This window comes from Solanum lycopersicum, chromosome 3 (genome assembly GCF_036512215.1).
Source record: "Solanum lycopersicum chromosome 3, SLM_r2.1".
In the NCBI taxonomy this organism is placed as follows: Eukaryota; Viridiplantae; Streptophyta; class Magnoliopsida; order Solanales; family Solanaceae; genus Solanum; species Solanum lycopersicum.
Window position 1 is genome coordinate 57,788,492 of NC_090802.1, and position 19,104 is coordinate 57,807,595.

General features: G+C 33.5%; 2 protein-coding genes across 2 annotated transcripts; both read right to left on the reverse strand.

Annotated features, from left to right (window-relative positions):
• Positions 1–7,977: 7,977 nt before the first annotated feature.
• Positions 7,978–8,789, reverse strand: LOC101261697 (cysteine protease inhibitor 10). The gene has a single exon (XM_004235362.5). It carries the CDS (start codon positions 8,758–8,760, stop codon positions 8,101–8,103), a length of 660 nt encoding a protein of 219 aa, XP_004235410.1. The 5' UTR covers positions 8,761–8,789; the 3' UTR covers positions 7,978–8,100.
• A 7,492-nt stretch (positions 8,790–16,281) lies between these two features.
• On the reverse strand, positions 16,282–16,956 carry LOC101244265 (cysteine protease inhibitor 8-like). The gene has a single exon (XM_004235443.4). The coding sequence runs from the start codon at positions 16,954–16,956 to the stop codon at positions 16,282–16,284; it is 675 nt and encodes a 224-aa protein (XP_004235491.1).
• Between the last annotated feature and the right edge of the window lie 2,148 nt (positions 16,957–19,104).

Here is a 19,104-nt window from a genome sequence, read left to right on the forward strand (position 1 = left end):
ACCATATTATAAAAAATAATAGATATATCGTGGTGTGAAAATAAACGTGTACTAAACTAGAAAAAAAACATAAATCAAAATATCTCCAAATTATTATAATACAACATCTCTTACTCCATTCTTGCTCTCTCACTCCATGTCGCTCGCCTCTCTCGCTCTGTACAATAAAATTGTATAAATTGTGTTTTCATTTATATAAAGCGAGAGAAAATTATATATACACATACAAGTATATATATATCCGTCCTCTACATTTATAATTATACAATACAAATATTTTGCTGCCCAATTATCTTTTGCATTTCTCTCTTTTTCGTTTTATACAATTAGATTCAATTATATATAAATTCAAATTTTATACAAATATACAAACACATACAATTGGATTGAGCGGCTAACAACGATTTATTCAAATGAGAGGCTAACAACAATTTAAACAAACGGTGTGCCAGAAATTATACAAAACTGAAAAGAAATCAACGTATTATACAATTGCTTCTTTGTATATATGTATAGCGAAATAGACATAACTTTCAGTTGTATATGTATAGTGAATTATACATATATATGTTTGTTAGAAGCGCAATTATGCAAACTTTGCTATAACATACAAATTTAAATTTTGTATTCGTTATATGTAAAAATTTCTCTTATATCTATTATGATACTAAAGTCAGATTCATCAATCCACTAATCTCTTTAGTGCATGATATCACGTACCATAGGCTTCTAGTAATAATATGTTTTTTGATAAGAAAGGTAAAAGTTCAAAAAATAATTGAAGTTTGGCCTGTGAAAATTGTCTAAAGGTATAAGTTTTGGCAAGCCATATCAAATTTCAGGCAAAAACGTTTTAGTAATGACCTACACAAAGACAAAAATGTTTTTATGTCAAGATGCAAATTTTTAATCTCAAACACGTACGCCTAAATTTATTTTAAAAACATATAAATTTCGAAGCCCTTTCCATTGACACACATCTATCACGTGAGTCTCGACAAACTTTGTAAAAATGTTTGAAATTTGGCTTTGATAAGTTGGGAAAAAATGTAATGTATTAATTTAACTCCACAACTTTATTAAGAAAATGTTTGAAGTTGGCCTTGATAAACCATCTCAAACATCAGATAAAAATATTAAATATTTAATATTTGATCTTTGTAAAGCGACTCTTCTTCAAATAAAAGTATTTGAAATCAAATATAAAATTTAAATTTCACTTGTACACTTTTGAAATTGATCTCAAAATGAGTAAATTTGCAAACATAATTAAAAAGCTCACATAAATTTAAGGGAAGACATAAAAACAGACCCATATTTACCAAAAGTAGCACAGGATTTTCATTTAACAAACATAGCAGGAGTGTCCTTTTTTTTTTTTCAAAACGCGTATAAAATTTTTACTCAAAAAGTGTAAAATTTTGCTAAAAATTTTCTGTAAGGGGCATGCTGATTTATGAAAATTTTCAATATAATTACAATAATATTTTGTATAACTTTCATACAAGATTTATATAAATTTAATATAAGTACTAAAATAACTTGCTAACTTTAAAATACAATATTTACACACCTCATCATATAATTATAGTACATATTCATACATTTTTCGAGTTTGGCTCTAGCGTTCCTTTGTGTATTTGTTTATGATTAAGAGGTGGCTATTGGTATACTATAGGTTTGGATTTAAAATTGTAAAAAGATTTGCTCCATATTAATTGTTTATTTTTAATTTTTTTTTTACAAACTTATTTATACTTTTTTTAGAAAAATAATTATAAGGTTAAAATGAGGAAAACAAATTAATTCTATTTTGATTTTATAAGACGACAAAATTTGAGATAATTATTCTTATAATATGATCAACTAATATTGAATGAATGATCAACCTGAATTGTGATGCAGTTCTGAGACTAGTCCATCATTAATCAGAAGTCTTGAATTTAAGCCCTAAATATGAAGAAAGTCCTGTAAAAAATACTATCACTAATGAATTTTATTATGCACAGTTCAGATTTAGTCCCAAATTTTTTCAACTTATAATCAACTCTAGTTGCAGTTACAGTGTTGCATGTCAATAATGGATATATTTTAATGTGTCGACGGGACCATTAAAGACTAGACATAAATAAAATGTGTTAATGTAGTAGGATGATTGTTGACACCTAATTTTTGACCCGCGTTGGTATAAATTAATTATCGAACTTCGTGAGTTTTTTAAATTATTTAAAGTTAGTTAGTTTTATAAATTTTGCAAAAATAAAATATATGTACATATATACATGTATGTATATACATATATGTATATGTATATATGTATATCTTAAACCCATTCCTTTACCCATCAGCCCACTCTTATTCCCAGGCCCAATTACCCCTCAACCCAACACTAACTTAATTCCTTTCAACTCCACACTGTCAAGCCCACTCCCAATTTCAGACAATTAGTTAATTTCCAAGCCCAAACTCTTAACAGCCCACTTCATTGCTTTTAAACAACAACCCAATCCAACTCCATTCCTCATCCGACCCAAACCCTTGTGACCCGCTCCGACCCGACCCCCTTCCCTCCTTCTTCCCCTTCCCCCAGACTCGTTTCTTCAGGAAAAAAGAACAGAAACCCAGAAAACCCAATTCCCCAGAACCCACGCTCCTTCCTCCCCACGCGACCCCCCTCTTTCATCCTCGTCTCCCTCATCTCCCTCACGCATCTCTTCCCCACGCGACCCCCTCCCTCTTCTTCTTTCCCTTCTCCAGTTCCCCCCCCCCCCCCGCCCCCCCATGCGTTTTTCAGAAAAAAAAAAGAAAAAAAGAAACGCCAGCAACCTCACGCGATCTCCCCCTCGCGTCTCACGCCCACGCTCGCTCTCTCCTCTCCTTACCCTCTCGACAGAAACCCAGAAACACAGACGCCATCTCCTGCAAAACTCCAACAACCCCACGTTCTTCCCCCTCCCCCCTTTATTTCGCTTGAACGAGACGCAACGACAGAGACCCATACCCTGTCAAGCAGGTCTGCGAAACGTCGTAGTCGCCCTTGCCAAACGCAATGTTTGCCTTGTGGGGTTTGAAAAGGGATTTGAATTTTTCAATTCAAAAGGGGTCGAAACCGGCCTCAAATGGAAGCTGGCGTCCCTCTCTAAATACCCTCCTTTTTCAGTCATCAGGGGGGGCGATTTTAGTTGAAAAATCTTCGGAAAAAAAAAGAGAATTCTGCTTCCGTCTATTGTTGGAATTCCAAAATTTTGGGGGTCGAAAGTTCTCTTTCTTCTTTGTCGAAGAGGGAAGTCGACAGGACTTTAAGAATTTTTAGCGCTGGGAATTTTGGGAGTTGAAAATTGTTAGATATTTGAGATTTTTGAAAAAAAGAAAAGAAAAACACAGAAAAAGGTTAGCAAATTTTGGATCGAAAATTTGGAAAGGAGATTTTTGTTGGAACTTCTGTCTGAAAGGTTTTCGGCAAACACTTGGGCTTCTTTACCTCTTCCTTTTTGGGACTGTGAGCGGAAGCAAGGCAGAAGCTTGCACTTCGCTTGCTCTTCGGTTTCGATCGTGATTTTGTCTGTTTATTCCATCCACACCAGCCCCTTCGAGCGCCTGTTTGAGACATTAATTTCACGGTGGAAGTTCGTTGTCGCTGCTCGTATCGTCCTCGTTCCGCTGCTCCGAAGAAGGTGCGTTCTCCATTTTTATTAGTTTTCTTTCGGAATACGAACTGTTGCTTTGTTGCTGTAAGGGATGAGACGTTACATCCCGTTTGTTGGTTTGATACTGTTTTGACATGAGGTTGATGCTCTTAATCGTTGTCATGGTTTAGCCATAATGTTGTTGTAAGGCTCACAAAATTTATACAGTATGCTTGTTGTCACCTCCCTGTATTCAAGTTGATTGTTTGGACGCCTTTTATCTTGTGTGTGCTGTATTTAGGCGTTAGAGGGTTCGATTTAGGAATTTGTTTTTCTGTTCCTTTAGCGGGTATGAAGTTTCATGTCGGTTCTTCTTCTCTTTCTTCTCGTATGCCTCGCTTTCGTTAAGTGTTGTTTGGAGTTGCTCGTATGCAGTCCTTTGCTTTGACTGTCGCCGTGTTTAGCTTGAATATGTAAATTCGAATTGGTTTCTCATATCGTTTGTTAGATAGTCTTCATGATGATAAAGCTGTTTTTGATTTTTTTTTTTTGGTTGAGTTAGGTTCTTTTCATTCAGTCAAGACATGGGTGTATACGTTTCGTCTTCCGTGTTAGTCGCTACTTTACTTCACTCGTCTGGTTTATGTAAAAGCTGTCATTGTTGTTGTTGTGTTGGGGCTGTTGTGTTGTTAAAATGATTAACTGAATCTTAGCAACTTTTGAGTGCGTTGTGTCATTTTTGTTTATTTTCTCTAGCAGCCTCTAAGTCTGTTTTTGCTTGGGATATGCTACCATAAGTTTGCGGACCAGATCTTGGCATAAAAGTGGGTTGATTTTTTTTTTTACTCGTGAATAGGGCTTATTGTGTTTTCTATCATCCGTTGGATTTCTAATAATAAGTTGATTTAATTATCATATGGGAATTATTTATTAAGTCTCTTTCCAGATTTAGACAATAGGTGTTTCTTGAATATTGTCTTTCCTTGCTGTGTCATTATTTTGTCTCGTGGCTAAGTTTCGGGAATGTCACATTTCGGGCATTAGTAGCTCTCTTTAATTGGTAGTCCCCTTGTTTGACAAATACTAATCTTTTTTCATCGTTTTGCATGCCAATCCGTTCGAGTTCCATCATGAACTCGCGCTCCTTTTCACGAGCATCATAATTCCCTTTTGAGTCGACCCATCAAGCGTAGCGGAGATTGAAGAAATCAAAGAAGACGGACTAGAAGACTTTCTTTATTTTATTCCGTATTTTATTTTGTAACGGGCATAAGCCCTCATTGCTTTATTTTTTTTTTTGTATTTTGTTGTGTATGTGTAGATAGGATAGGTGAATGGGTCAAAAACCCAAAGGCAGGTGGGTCCAGCATTCGGTCCAGGCGAATAGAATCCGAACCTGGACCCAAAATCTCTCCCTCTCTCTTTCTCTCTCCTTTACTCTTTGTTTACGTGTTTTTGCTTGAATGTCGTTAGTCTAGAGTTAGAAACTCCAAACCCCATCGGATGCCTACCTATTTTATCAAAGGTTAAAACCAAATTAAATTTTTTTAAACAATGAAAATTGCAAAATTTAGTAAAGTTTGTCTAGATGAAATCTTAATAAAGCTAGGCCTCGTAAAGATTTGCAAATTGCAAGATAAACTATATTTCAAAGCTTGAAAATTCGTCTAAGTAATCTTCTAATAAATCCAAACTTCAATTCGCAAAAGTTAAAACAAAATAGTCAAATAAGTTAATCGCCGGAAAACCGTATTTAACGGAGTGTCTTAGGTGCCTTACACCTTCCTAAGACACTAATAAGAATCCCGAACCCTTAAAAATATTTCATAACAATTTTTCTGTTTAGGTTGTTTAGAAACAAAGTTTTCTTGATTTTTCTTAAAAATTAAGTGGCGACTCCTAAAAGTCGAAAATATCTTTAAATAAAACGAACTCTTTTCGAAAATCACCATTTTTTGATAAAACAATGATTAGTTGAACATATAATATATAGTAGTAATAGAGTTAATACACGACATCTCCTAAAATTTAGAGTAAATTTAATTTGAATTTGGCTTTTCTTTATTTTCTTTCTATTTAAATGTATGGTATGACACTTTGTATTATTTAAATATCAATTATGCATATTTTTAATTAATTAAATACCTTATTCATGATTAAAAGGATATATATAAATTTAATCTATCTCACAATTTTTTCTCACTATAATTTCAAAACATTTTCATTATTTATAGTTTTTCCATTCACCCAAAAAGAAGTATTTCTTCGAGTGCGGAGTTAAAAGGGTAAAAAAAATTGTCAAAAATTCCAAAAGGGCATATCAATTTCTTTTAAAACCAAAACGGTAAAAACGCTAGCGACTTGTACCTTCTGAAAAAGCGAAATCGCTGCAATAGCAGCGATTTCTTAAAATTGTCTTTTCTTCCTTTCTTTATTTTTAAAAAAATTAAACAAATCGCTCCACACGGAGCGATTTTCAAACTAAAAAATTAATTAATTTTTTCTATAAGTCGCTGCAGAAGCAGCGACTTCCATCAATTTTTTTTATTTTTTTTTAATTTTTTTTTTGCTTTATTTAAAAGAAAAATTGATTCAATTTTTTTTAAATCATTGGCAACGATTTTTAATTAGTTTTTTTTTTAAAAAAATCAAATCGCTGTAGAGGCAGAGATTTACACTAAATTTATATGTATATTTTTTTAAAAAATTAATTAAATCGCTGCAAAAAAAATTAGCCAATTAAATTAAGTTTTCAAAAAAAAAAAATTAAGTGTAAAGCAAAAAATGTGTTAATTAAGAATTCATTTTATGAAAAAGCGGTAAAATCGCTCACGATGTAGCGACACTTATGAAAAAGCGAAATCGCTGCAATAGCAGCGATTTCTTAAATTTGCCTTTTTTTTAAAAAAAAATTAAACAAATCGCTCCACACGGAGCGATTTTCAAAATTAAAAAAAATATTTTTTTTCTATAAGTCGCTGCATATGCAGCGACTTCCATCAATTTTTATTTTTTTTTTATTTAAAAGAAAAATTGATTCAATTTTTTTTTCAAAAAAAAAATCATTGGCAACGATTTTTAGTAAGTTTTTTTTTTAAAAAAATCAAATCGCTGTAAAGGCAGCGATTTACTCTAAATTTATATAATTTTTTTTAAAAAAATCAATTAAATCGCTGCAAAAAAATTAGCCGATTAAATTAAGTTTTCAAAAAAAAATAAAATTTAAGTGTAAAGCAAAAAATTTGTTAATTAAGAATTTATAGTATAAAATTAAGTTTTCAAAAAAAAATAAAATTTAAGAAATCGCTGCTATTGCAGCGATTTCACTTTTTGAGAGTACAAGTCGCTAGCGTTTTTACCGTTTTAGTTTTAAAAGAAATTGATATGCCCTTTTGGAATTTTTGACAATTTTTTTACCGTTTTAACTCTGCACTCCGTATTTCTTCCTAGACTAAATTTTTATCAATTTAAAACGAACATTTAAATTATTTAACGAAGAAATATATTATAAATCATAAAATAAACTTTTTAGCATTCAGTATTAATAAAAGATATTGAAAATCACGTTGACATAAAATATCAAACAAAACTAAAAGTTCATCGAACTTTTCCAAAAATTAGATATAATTTAATTTCTTTTAAAAATGTATATATTTTTTTATCGTGACTCTTAAGTTGTTAAACATAGAACTCTTTTTATACCAAAAGCATAATGCTATTTAATTGAAGTAAATCTATTTATCCTCAAAAAAATTGGAAAATGAATATTTTCTTACTAAAGTTGGGAATCATAAATATCTTTTTTAATCATGGTTAATTAGTATACTTTTTTGATTAAAAAGTTAATTAATCTAGACTTTTGATATTTAAATAATATAGGTGTCATACATTTAAGTAAAAAATTGAAGAAAACGAAGAAAAGAGAAATGGAGAGGAGCCGAATGATGAAGGGTTAATCCTGTAATATAAATCTAAATAAATTTAATTTAATTCGATTGATTCAATTTTCTGCTTGAATATAATGGTGGAGCCCTTTTCTTATCATCATTCATCAGTAAACTTTTCTAAATTGTGGATCTTTTAAAGAAAGGCTTTATACACAGAAAACATAAGACGTCTTCAATATTCAAGAAATAAATTGTTAGAGTCATCTTATCAATATTATAATTCATTACTTAGTATCTAAACTCGTAGGTTTTTTTCCCTTATCTATATGATGACATGATCTCCTTGTAACAAATATCGAGACCTTAATTAAGAACAAAAACAAAAGTAACCCTAACTTAAAAACAAACGAGAAACTGAAATACAAAAATCCATGTTAATAACATTAAAGGGAAAAGATAGTAAATAAATGAAATTGCTAGCTTGTTTATTTATTTATTGATCATAAGCATGCTACATACATGCATTAATTTAAATTACATGGAGTGATGGTTCCACTTTATTTAGAAAGCAAGCTAGCATTAGGATTCTACGCCTTGATGAACACAAATGGAGTAAAGCCCTCACCATCGACAGTCACTAGACGAACATGTTCATTTTTAAAGCTGCCGCCGATAGCGTTGCACTTAACATAAGGGGGACAATGCAGCAACTTGTATACATTTTTGTAATCTCGTATCTTAATGTCAGTGCTCATAATCTTGAATATGTCGTTTTCATTTCCTACCTCACCACCAGTTACCACGATCTGTTCATCATTAACTTTCCAAACAGTTTCGTTAACACACAACGGTGTTGTTTCAACAAAGAATTTGATATAAACGAGAGTCATTACACGCACCACCTCACCATCATCGGATTTATCACGAACGAACATGACGGCCGTGCCATTACCCATAAGACCGGGAACTGGTATGTGCTGCAACACAGCGTTTGGGCATTTAAGGTGTCCAATATTGTCCAAGTATACGGCTCCACCCCCGATATTAGGGTTCTTAATAATGTAAGTCATACCAATCCTGATCGGATCGTCGTCTTGGTCATAAACTTCAGGGAGTACAATATTATCATCAGCACTTGTGGGGAGGACAATTGGATTCTCACAACTGAAACATTCAGACAAGGCAAAAAGAGAAAGGCTACTCAAAACAAACAACAAACTCAAAATATTATTAATACACTTCTTCATCTTTCTTTTCTCTGTGTCTTTTGCTTATTGCTACGTCCAATTTATAGACGTACTAATTAAGGGCATTTTTGACAAACAAAAAAATGAATACCTACTACCACCGTTATAATAACCAAATAAGTAACATATTTTTTTTTTATTCTAAACAAATAAATATTAATGATCGGAAACAAGGTTATTAGTCAATCTATTTCAGTCTGCTTAATTTATTGATATAATTTTTTGCAAAAATATTTATGTATATAGGCTATAGCTGTAAGATTTTGTCTTCAAATAATTTTACTGTGGTTATGGGTCCTTTCTTCATCCCCCCACTGTCAAAGTTTGCGTCAAACAGTCGTATATTTACTCTCTTTTTTTTTTATAAAAAAAAAATTTTAAACTTAACTTTAAAATAATAATTTAATTGTAAAATTTGAGCTCCATAATAGTTATTTATTTTTTATAAAAAATAATTTACTGATGACTTTTTTTAAGAAAAACTTTAGAAACTTATTTACACTTTAAAAAGAGTTAATTATTATAAGATTAAAAAGAGAAAATGATAATTAATTCTCTTTTGATGGTATAAATTGAAAAATTATTTTGAGAAAATTATTTTTGAAATATGATAAAGAATGAATGAATGGAGTGAAATTAAGTTGTAACACTTTAATTAGTTTTACTTATCATACGGCTGTACACATTGTTTTTCATATATCGTCACCAAAGAAATTAAAGAATAGTTAAGTAGCCAAATTTTCCGTTATTATCATTAACTCTACTTGGAGTTGCACTGTAGCAGGCCAATAATGGATATATATTACATACTAATGTGCCGATGAGACCAATTATTAGACCATAATTAAAACATGTTAATGATGTACGATGGTTAATTAATTTTTTCCCAGTTGTAGTAGGCCTAATTAATACATTGACATCTCTTCAAATTTGGAATACATTTAATTTGGATACTAAAATCAGGACATGTAACAGTTTGAACATATGAATGACCGATAAAGTGATTCTATTACAGTAGATAAATAAAGGGATGTTTTTAAAACTATCAATAATTTAAAAATAAAATTAATAATTCATACAAAATTTAAAAGTATTTTTAATATGTTTGCCTGTTACCTATTCTCAACTTTCAAATTTGAGAGTTCATAATCAATATATGTGAACTTAGTTTTTAATGTCGTTCAACTTCACCATTGTTAACATAGTGAAATTAATTCAATGGTACCGTTTGGTGCTGCTGGATGCTGGGCACATCAGGCCGTCCAAGGCACCGTTTGGTGCACCTGTGCTATTCCAAAAGAAGAAGGACGGGACGCTGCGATTGTGCATCGACTACCGGGCTCTCAACAAAGTCACGGTAAAGAACAAATACCCCGTGCCTTTGATCGCAGATTTGTTCGACCGGTTGGGACAGGCGAAGGTGTTCACCAAAATGGATTTGAGAAGAGACTATCATCAAGTTCGGATTGCCGATGGCGATGAGCCGAAGACTGCTTGTGTAACACGTTATGGGGCGTTCGATTGGCTGGTAATGCCATTTGGGTTGACAAACGCACCGGCAACATTTTGCACACTGATGAACAGACTGTTCCACTCCTACTTGGATCAGTTTGTTGTGGTTTACCTGGATGATATCGTTGTCTACAGCGACAACATGGAAGACCACGTAGAACACTTGTGCAAGGTGTTCAAGATTCTGCTCGACAACGAGCTGTACGTGAAGCGTGAAAAGTGCAGTTTCGCACAACCAATTGTCCGTTTTCTTGGGCACACTATCAGCCATGGCAAGATTCAAATGGATAGCGACAAGATAGCTGCTATCAACAACTGGGAAGCACCAACGAAGGTACCAGAATTGAGGTCATTCCTTGGTCTGGCTAATTACTACCGGCGCTTTATCTTCAATTATTCCGCAATTGCAGCACCTCTCACAGACTTGCTGAAAAAGGATCGTGCCTGGAATTGGTCGGCAGCTTGCCAAGCTACCTTTGAGAGGCTGAAGTTGGCTGTGACGCAAGAGCCTGTGTTGGCCTTGCCAGATTTCTCCAAGCTATTCGAAATCCACACGGATGCATCAGACTTCGCTATCGGTGGCGTCCTAATGCAAGAGGGCCACCCGATAGCCTATGAGAGTCGAAAGCTGAATGAAGCGGAGTAGCGGTACTCAGCACATGAGAAGGAAATGACGGGCGTGGTGCACTGCCTGAGAACGTGGCGCCACTACTTGCTGGGGGCACACTTTGTCGTCAAGACGGACAACGTCGCGACGACCTATTTTCAAACCCAAAAGAAGCTATCCACCAAGCAAGCTCGATGGCAAGATTACCTAGCAGAGTTCGACTTTACTCTGGAGTACAAGCCGGGGAAAGCAAACGTGGTGGCTGATGCCCTTAGCCGCAGGGCTTCATTGGCAGCTATTGTGAGCTCAAGCATCAGCTCAATTGTTGATGACATTAAGCAGGGATTGCAACATGATCCCATGGCCAAACAGCTCTTTGCCTTGGCCCAGCAAGGCAAGACCAAGAAGTTTTGGGAGGAAGACGACCTGCTATATACAACGGGTAGGCGTGTGTACGTCCCGAAGTGGGCTAACCTTCGGCGTACCTTAATGAAGGAAGGCCACGATTCTGCCAGGGCTGGTCACCCAGGGCAGAAGAGAACTTTGGCATTACTGGAAGCATCATACTACTGGCCTCGGATGCGGGATGACGTTGAGGCATACGTGCGAACGTGCCTTGTCTGCCAACAGGACAAAGTTGAGACAAAGGTACTCGGCGGATTGCTGGAGCCGCTGCCCATTGCTGAAAAGCCTTGGGACAGCGTCACCATGGATTTCATAACATGCTTGCCAAATTCGGAAGGCTTCGGAACAATTATGGTCATGGTGGATCGCTTCTCCAAGTATGCGACGTTCACCGCCACCACGACTAACTGCAAAGCCAAGGAAGCTGCCAGGATCTTCCTACGTGATGTTGTTAAATACTGGGGCATTCCTAAGCACATCATCAGCGATCGTGATCCCCGATTTATGGGTTCATTTTGGAGGGAGCTGTTTAGCTTGCTAGGATCAGAGTTGCATTTCTCGACCAGTTTCCACCCTCAAACGGACGGGCAGACGGAGAGAATCAATGCACTATTGGAGTGCTATCTGAGGCACTATGTTAGTGCTAATCAAAGGGACTGGGCAAGGCTGCTAGACACTGCCCAGTTCTCAAATAATCTACAGCGCAGTGAGGCAACGGGGAAGTGTCCATTCGAATTAGCAACGGGGCAGCAGCCAACAACACCCCAGTCCTTGCCTGTCGATGCTGGTTTCAAAAGTCCAGGTGCCTATCAAATGGCTAAGGCCTGGGAAGAACAGGTCGACCTTGCACGGTCGTACCTCGACAAGGCTACCCGAAAAATGAAAAAGTTTGCTGATCGTAGGCGACATCCGGTGAATTATCAGGTTGGAGATAGAGTCATGGTGAAACTGAATCCCCGACAATTCAAGTCACTGCGAGGCGTAAATCAGAATTTGATTCGCAAGTACGAGGGGCCATTTGAGATTGTTGCCAAGGCTGGCAAAATCTCCTATCGGGTAGACATGCCGCACCATCTAAAGATTCATCCGGTCTTCCACGCAAGCCAATTAAAGCCCTACTTTGAAGACAAAGAAGATAAGGATCGGGGGCATTCCGAGAGGGCCAGAATTTTCATAACGCCGCCTACCGTGGACAAACAGATTGAGGCAATCATTGATCATCAGCTGGTTCGTGGGAAAGGCTGGAACAATTCAAGTTCGCAATTCCTTGTTCACTGGAAGGGAACGGCACCGGAGGAGGCAACTTGGGAGAAGTACGAAGACTTGTGGCAGTTCCGTGACAAGGTTCATCGGTACATGCAGCTTTGTGGCGTCGGGGTCGTCGCCAGTTCAGGCGGGGGGGGGGGGGGGCGTGTCCCGCCCCGCAAAGCGGAACATTAAATTCCGTCAAGTCCAAAAACGCAGCAACATTTCCTCAAAACTTGGAGGGCCCAAACTGCCTTGTCACACTGCCTCCCCAAATGCTGGAGGTTGCTTGCCAACATGGAGAAAACAGGTCATGCTCACCAGACCAGCCAAGGGGAGAAGGACAAAGTTCTGTGCCAGCAATCTGCCATGTGGCAGAAAAGCTGTGAGGACAAAGCTGCCTCTGGTCCAACCACACAGAATCTGCCACTTGTAGCTTTTATTTTGAATGTTTGTCCAAAACGTTTTTGGCTCACTTTTGGAGCCTATGTATATGTCAAGAAGTCCATTTCAGATAGATAGTTAGAAAAATTACTTTCCCCTTACTTTGTAAAATTCTTAGAAGCTCTCTCTCTTGGAAAACTGGCCTTGCTGCCTACCAAAATTTGGTTGCCTTTCTTGCTTCCCTTCTTGCCTTTCTTTTCTGTTTTGTGGCTTTGCTTGTGGACGTTTGCTTTAGATTCTTTGGACGTTTGGTTGGACTGAAGTTAGAAGAGCTGTGCAAGCCTTCTTGACTGTCCTTCACGACGCTGAAAAGTTCACCTCGTGACAAGGATGGTTCATTTGTTTTTTTATCAATAGTAGTAGGCTTAATTTATAATTGATCTTTTTAAATTTGAAATACATTTAATATAGATACTAGAACTCTAACATGTAATAGTTGACAACCAATAAAGTGGTCTCAGTACAATAGTGAAATAGAAAGGTGTTATAATGCTATTAATAATTTGAAAATAAAATTCTATGTCAAATTTAGAAATATTTTTTAATATTTTTGATTATCATCAATTTTCAGCTTTGAAATTTAAATGTAGTTCATAAACAATATATGTGCTCTCACTTTTTAAATTCATCCAACCTCACCGTTACTGATATTGTAAAATTAATTCAATGTTTATTACATATACTATAAACAAATCCAAAATTACATGAATTAAAACAAAAATGAATATGAATGTCTTTACGGGACCGCATGTGTTACTATGCCATAACAAAAATGTGCCAAACAAATATGTCAAATTAATTGTCACTGTCGGTTCTTTTTTTGCTTAAGTTTTTTCAATTTTTTAAGTCGAATTAATGAAAAAATTATGACACCAGTTAAAATCAACAACTTATTTATGGGTTAAAAATACTGTATAAAAAAATATATTATTTTTTTAGGGTAACTTTCACATATAGCAAATAAAAAATTTATATTTGTATACTATTGCAAATTTTGCATAATTGCGCTCCAGTTGAAGCAAATTGTATAAAACGAAGTGTATAAAACAAGAAAGAGAAAGACACTTGGGCAGAGAAATATATAAATACAAAGTGTATAAAACGAATTGTATTATTATAAGTGTATAGAACGATTATATACAATTTGAATTTGTATAAAATGAGAAAGAGAGAGACAAAGAGACTTGACAAGGAATATACAATTGAATCGAATTGTATAAAACGAGAAAGAGATAAATTAGATACAATTTGGAAATTGTATAAAACGAGAAAGAGAGAAAAACAAAAGAAACTGGGCAGGGGAGTATTTTTATTGTATAATTATAAGTGTATAAAACGAAAATATATGTACTTGCATGTGTATATACAATTTTCTCACGCTTTATACAAACAGAAATGCAATTTATACATTTCGCTTCTATTTGTATAAGTGAGAAAGGCGAGGGTGGCGAGTGAGATTTGGGAGAGTGGCGAGCGAGATCTAGAAAAGGGGAGAGAGGGGAACAAAAATATATGTATTTATACAATTTTCTCTGTTTTATATAATTAAAAACAATTTTTATACACTTGTGTTTGTATAAAAAGTGCGGAAGCAAGCGAGAGATTGGAGGAGAGAGTGGCGAGAGAGATATTTGGGAGAGAGGCGCCTGACAATTTTTCGCAAACGTTTGTTATTGAGCACAATTAAATCAAACCCTAGCTACTCCATTTATTTTAAGTTATTAGTTTGCTATTATATACAATTTTCCCTTTCTTTTATAACAAACCCTTTCCCTCTCTCTTGCTTTCCTCCATTTCCCCCCTCTCCCCCGTCCTGTCCACAAGAAGAAATCCATTCAAATACAATACGCATTTATCCTCTATGTCAAATGTATCTATATTTAATCAAAGAGAGGATGAATATAAATGTATTCGTTGTATTTCAAATACAATTGATACAAAATAAATAAAGAATACAATAAAAAATACATTATATTGTATTTCTAAATCCATAATACAATGCAAAACGAATACAAATTACAATCATCTCCCCTCCGCCTCTCTTGATATCCACCTCTTTCCTCCATCTCTCGATGTGGCTCACGTATCTCCAGTTAATATGTATTCATTTTAATACAAAAACAATTTGTATATGTATTTGTCTCCAAAATCCATGAAAAAGTACCTATCTTCTAGTCTCTTTCCATATTTCGCTTATCTCCCTCCTCCTTCCTCCACTAACATTTTTGCTTTTATTCGTGACTAGGCAAATTATGGACTATTGGGTGCCTCATGTTTGCTATTTTCCATTTATAATTGGATTTTCATCTTCAAACACATGAGACCTAAATTAGCAGCCAATAAGAAAAGGCTAAATACATGATGTGAGCACCAAATATCTAATGTGAAAACTAAAAAAAAAGTAGATCTTATGACTTCTTACGCTAACATGATAAAATATAGTGTATATATATGTCTTTCATCCAAATTTAAGCGTGTGATTTAGAACTTTTTATCTAACTAAGTTATTATATAAAAAATTTATTAAAACAATAAAATTTTTTAAAATTTTATAAAATTAGTATAAATGTATTTCACAGTAACGTTTTAGAATATATTTCAATTTTTAAAAACTTGCAGCGTTAGATTAATATATATTACCGTGAGTAACATTTTACTCCTACGTGAGTAACGTTTTAAGAGTAAGACGTTACTCACAGTAACGTTTTAGGAGTAAAACTTTACTATGAGTAACGTATATCAATCTAACACCGTCAGCTTTTAAAAAATAAAATATACCCTAAAATGTTACTGTAAAATACATTTATACTAGTTTTATAAAATTTAAAAAAAAAAATATATATTTTGTTTTTTTTTTTTAATAAATTACTTTATATAATGTCTTAGTTTGGTCAATACTTTTGTGATTTATTGCTCCATGTCTTATTGGCCCAAACGATACTAATGTAATTGTCCATAACTAAAACATGCCAATGAATTAGGATTTGGATAAAGAAAAAAAAACGTAGTTGTCATGCAAGCAAATCAATCAATTTGCTACCTACACTTTAATTATTTTTGTAGCTATCAAGAATGCAAGGCTACATTTGAGAATTACAACAAATGTTGTAACGGTACCGGATTGAATAATTATCGATAAGCAATCCGTAGCACTCATTTATTTGAAAGCAGAAATAAATAAATAAAGAACCTAGCTCTTTTATTCATCATAATAAGCATTAATATTACATAGAAGGATGATTCACATAATTATTTTAGCTGTAAAGCAATAGAGCTAGGTTATACTAAAAAGCATAGATAATAATTAACTATGCATCAAGATGGTTGTTTACTTTGCTAAAGCCAAAGGCATAAGTCTCGTCATTGAGAACAAGACGGGTCCGTCCACTGTCCTTGTACAATCCGACATCTGCACAATCAACTTGGCATGTTGGACAAATAAATTTACTAGGACAATACCTTAACTTGTAAGAATGAGGTCTCCCAGTCTCATGTTTCACTATTTTGAACCAGTTCTTTATGTTATTAGGTCCTGGAAATCCTAAGGTAGCACCAGTTATAACAAACCTAGGTGGTGGATGTATGGGGCCTAGCATGTAATCACCAGCTTGCCAAACAGTTTCGTTAACACATGACTTACTTACAGAAGAAGTTGAGAACATTATACTAACATCTTGGTTTTCAGAAACGAAAAGACTTCCAAGTTGCATAGTATAAAACAAGACGGCTGTGCTGTTATAAAAAGAACCAGAACTGTCATGCAAAACGTCGTTTGGGCATTGTGTACGGTTTTTAATATTATCTAAGTATACGCTTCCACCGCCAACGGCAATACTATTAATCACGTACTCCTCGTTTATCTTGAGTGACTTGCCCTCCCTGTCCAACACAGGAGTGGATATAACATTCACATTAGTATCAGAAATGGAAAAGGCAACCAAAGAGAGGGTAGTTGAAAGCAAGAGGAAACTCAATATATTCATCTTTGTTTTTGCTTCCTATTAATCTATCTCCAATTTAATTTATAGACCACCACATGCACGTTTTTTGTTACGTGAATAATAGTATCTATTGTCCTTCAATGTCTGAGACATATAATAATAATAATAATGATATAACTTTAAAAAAATTATTATAAAGACTTTTTATTTTAACATATAATAATGATCTGAGACTTTTGTCCAAAAAATGTTTGATGTTAGTCTTGGCAATCAAGCTAAAAGTTCACTAAAACGTTTAAAGTTTGGCCTGACTAATTATTAGTATAATAATTTACATAATTACAACTTGCAACTTTAAAATACAATTTCTACACACCTCAAACGTATAATTATCTAGCTAGATAGATTTATATAAATCTCATAATGCCAATAGTTAATTAATTACATTGTTTCCCTTTTAAATTACAAGAATCTATAGATTTTGAATACATTACTAGACTTCCGGATACATCAATAGACTCCATGATACATCAATAAACATTTAAAATATGAAAGGGGAGGGGATGTAATCGAGAAGGATAAGACATCCAAATACATAGGGGATGAATATACCAAAGAGGGGATAGGACATCCAGATACATAAGGGAGGGATGTACACGAAAGGGAAGACATCCAAATATATATGGGAGTGATGAATCCGAGAGGAGATGAATGAATCAGTGAGAGGGATTTTTTTAAAATAGTAAATTTCTTAGAGATTATGATAAATTAAAGATAATTTTTCCTAATTACAAAACATTTTTCGAACTTGGGTCTCGAGTTCCTTTCTGTATATATTTTGTTTATGATTAGGAGGCGGCTATTGGTATACTATAGGTCTAGGTTTTATCCTCTAAAATTTTTGCCCCATTTGCTTTTTTTAAATAAAAAAAAACTTACACTTGTTATTTTATTTTTTTTTAAAAAAAAACAAAAACTTTACAACTTGTTTACATTTTCTAAAAAAATTAATTGTAAAGTTAAAATGAGAAAAATTTAATTAATTCTCTTTTGATTTTATAAATTGATAAAAAAATCAAAAATAACTTTTTTTTATAATATGATCAACTAATATTGAATGAATGACTAATATAGACTGTAGTGCAATGCCATTATTGGTCCACTATTAATTAGAGGTCTCAAATTTAAGTCTGAAAATAAAGAAAATCATGTTAAAAGTATTATTTTCGATAAAATTTGAAATGTGCAGTCCAAATTTACTTACACTGTTGCAGGACAATAATAGATATATTTTTATGTGCGGATGGGACCATTAGAGGCCAGCCATAACTAAAATGTGTCGATGAAATAGGATGAGTAGTTGAACATTTAATATATAGTAGTAATAGGTTTAATGTAGGACATCTCCCAAAATTTGGAAATAAATTTAATTTAGACTTGTTATATATATATATATATATATATATATATATATATATATATATATATATATATATATATATATATATATATATATATATATATAAAAGATCGTGTTAAATTTTAGATATACTTTCGGTCCAAATTTAGAGAAATTTATGCATATTTTTAGTGAGCGTTTATTACGTCGATAAGTCTTTAAATAAGTCACAATAAAATTTGAAATCTTTTTAACTTGTTCCATTAGAGACTCATGAATATAATTAAAAGAAGGTGACATATTTCATGCGATCAATTTAAATAGGCGATGGAAATTATTATAATAATTTGGCGTGAAAATTAAAGTTAGACGTTCGATCTGTTTGATTAATCAATTTTCAATTTGATGAAAATGATAACTGAAACCAAATTAAAATAAATTTTGATCGACAATATTTGAATAATTTATATCCACCATTTAAGATAAATGGTGACCAAAGTTTTTTCCATTTTATCATGTAATGTAGTTAATGTTCAAAAGTGAATATAAATGTCTTGACTGGGACTGCATCAATGAGACAATCCCATTACGAAAACATGCCAAACAAATACGAATATACGATGGCATATTTTAGTTCGCAAGCCCATCAATTTCTATGTAGCTCTTGGCTTTTTCTTTTTTTTTTTTAAAAAAAATAAATAGTTTTTTCATATTCTTTATTTTAAAAGATTTAATTTTTCTTTTAAAAATAAATTTCTTAAAAGTGATTAAAATAATTTATTATGATAAAA

Coding starts and splice junctions, on each gene's coding strand:
- LOC101261697 (XM_004235362.5), bottom strand. CDS start 8,760: ATGAAGAAGTGTATTAATAATATTTTGAGTTTGTTGTTTGTTTTGAGT.
- LOC101244265 (XM_004235443.4), bottom strand. CDS start 16,956: ATGAATATATTGAGTTTCCTCTTGCTTTCAACTACCCTCTCTTTGGTT.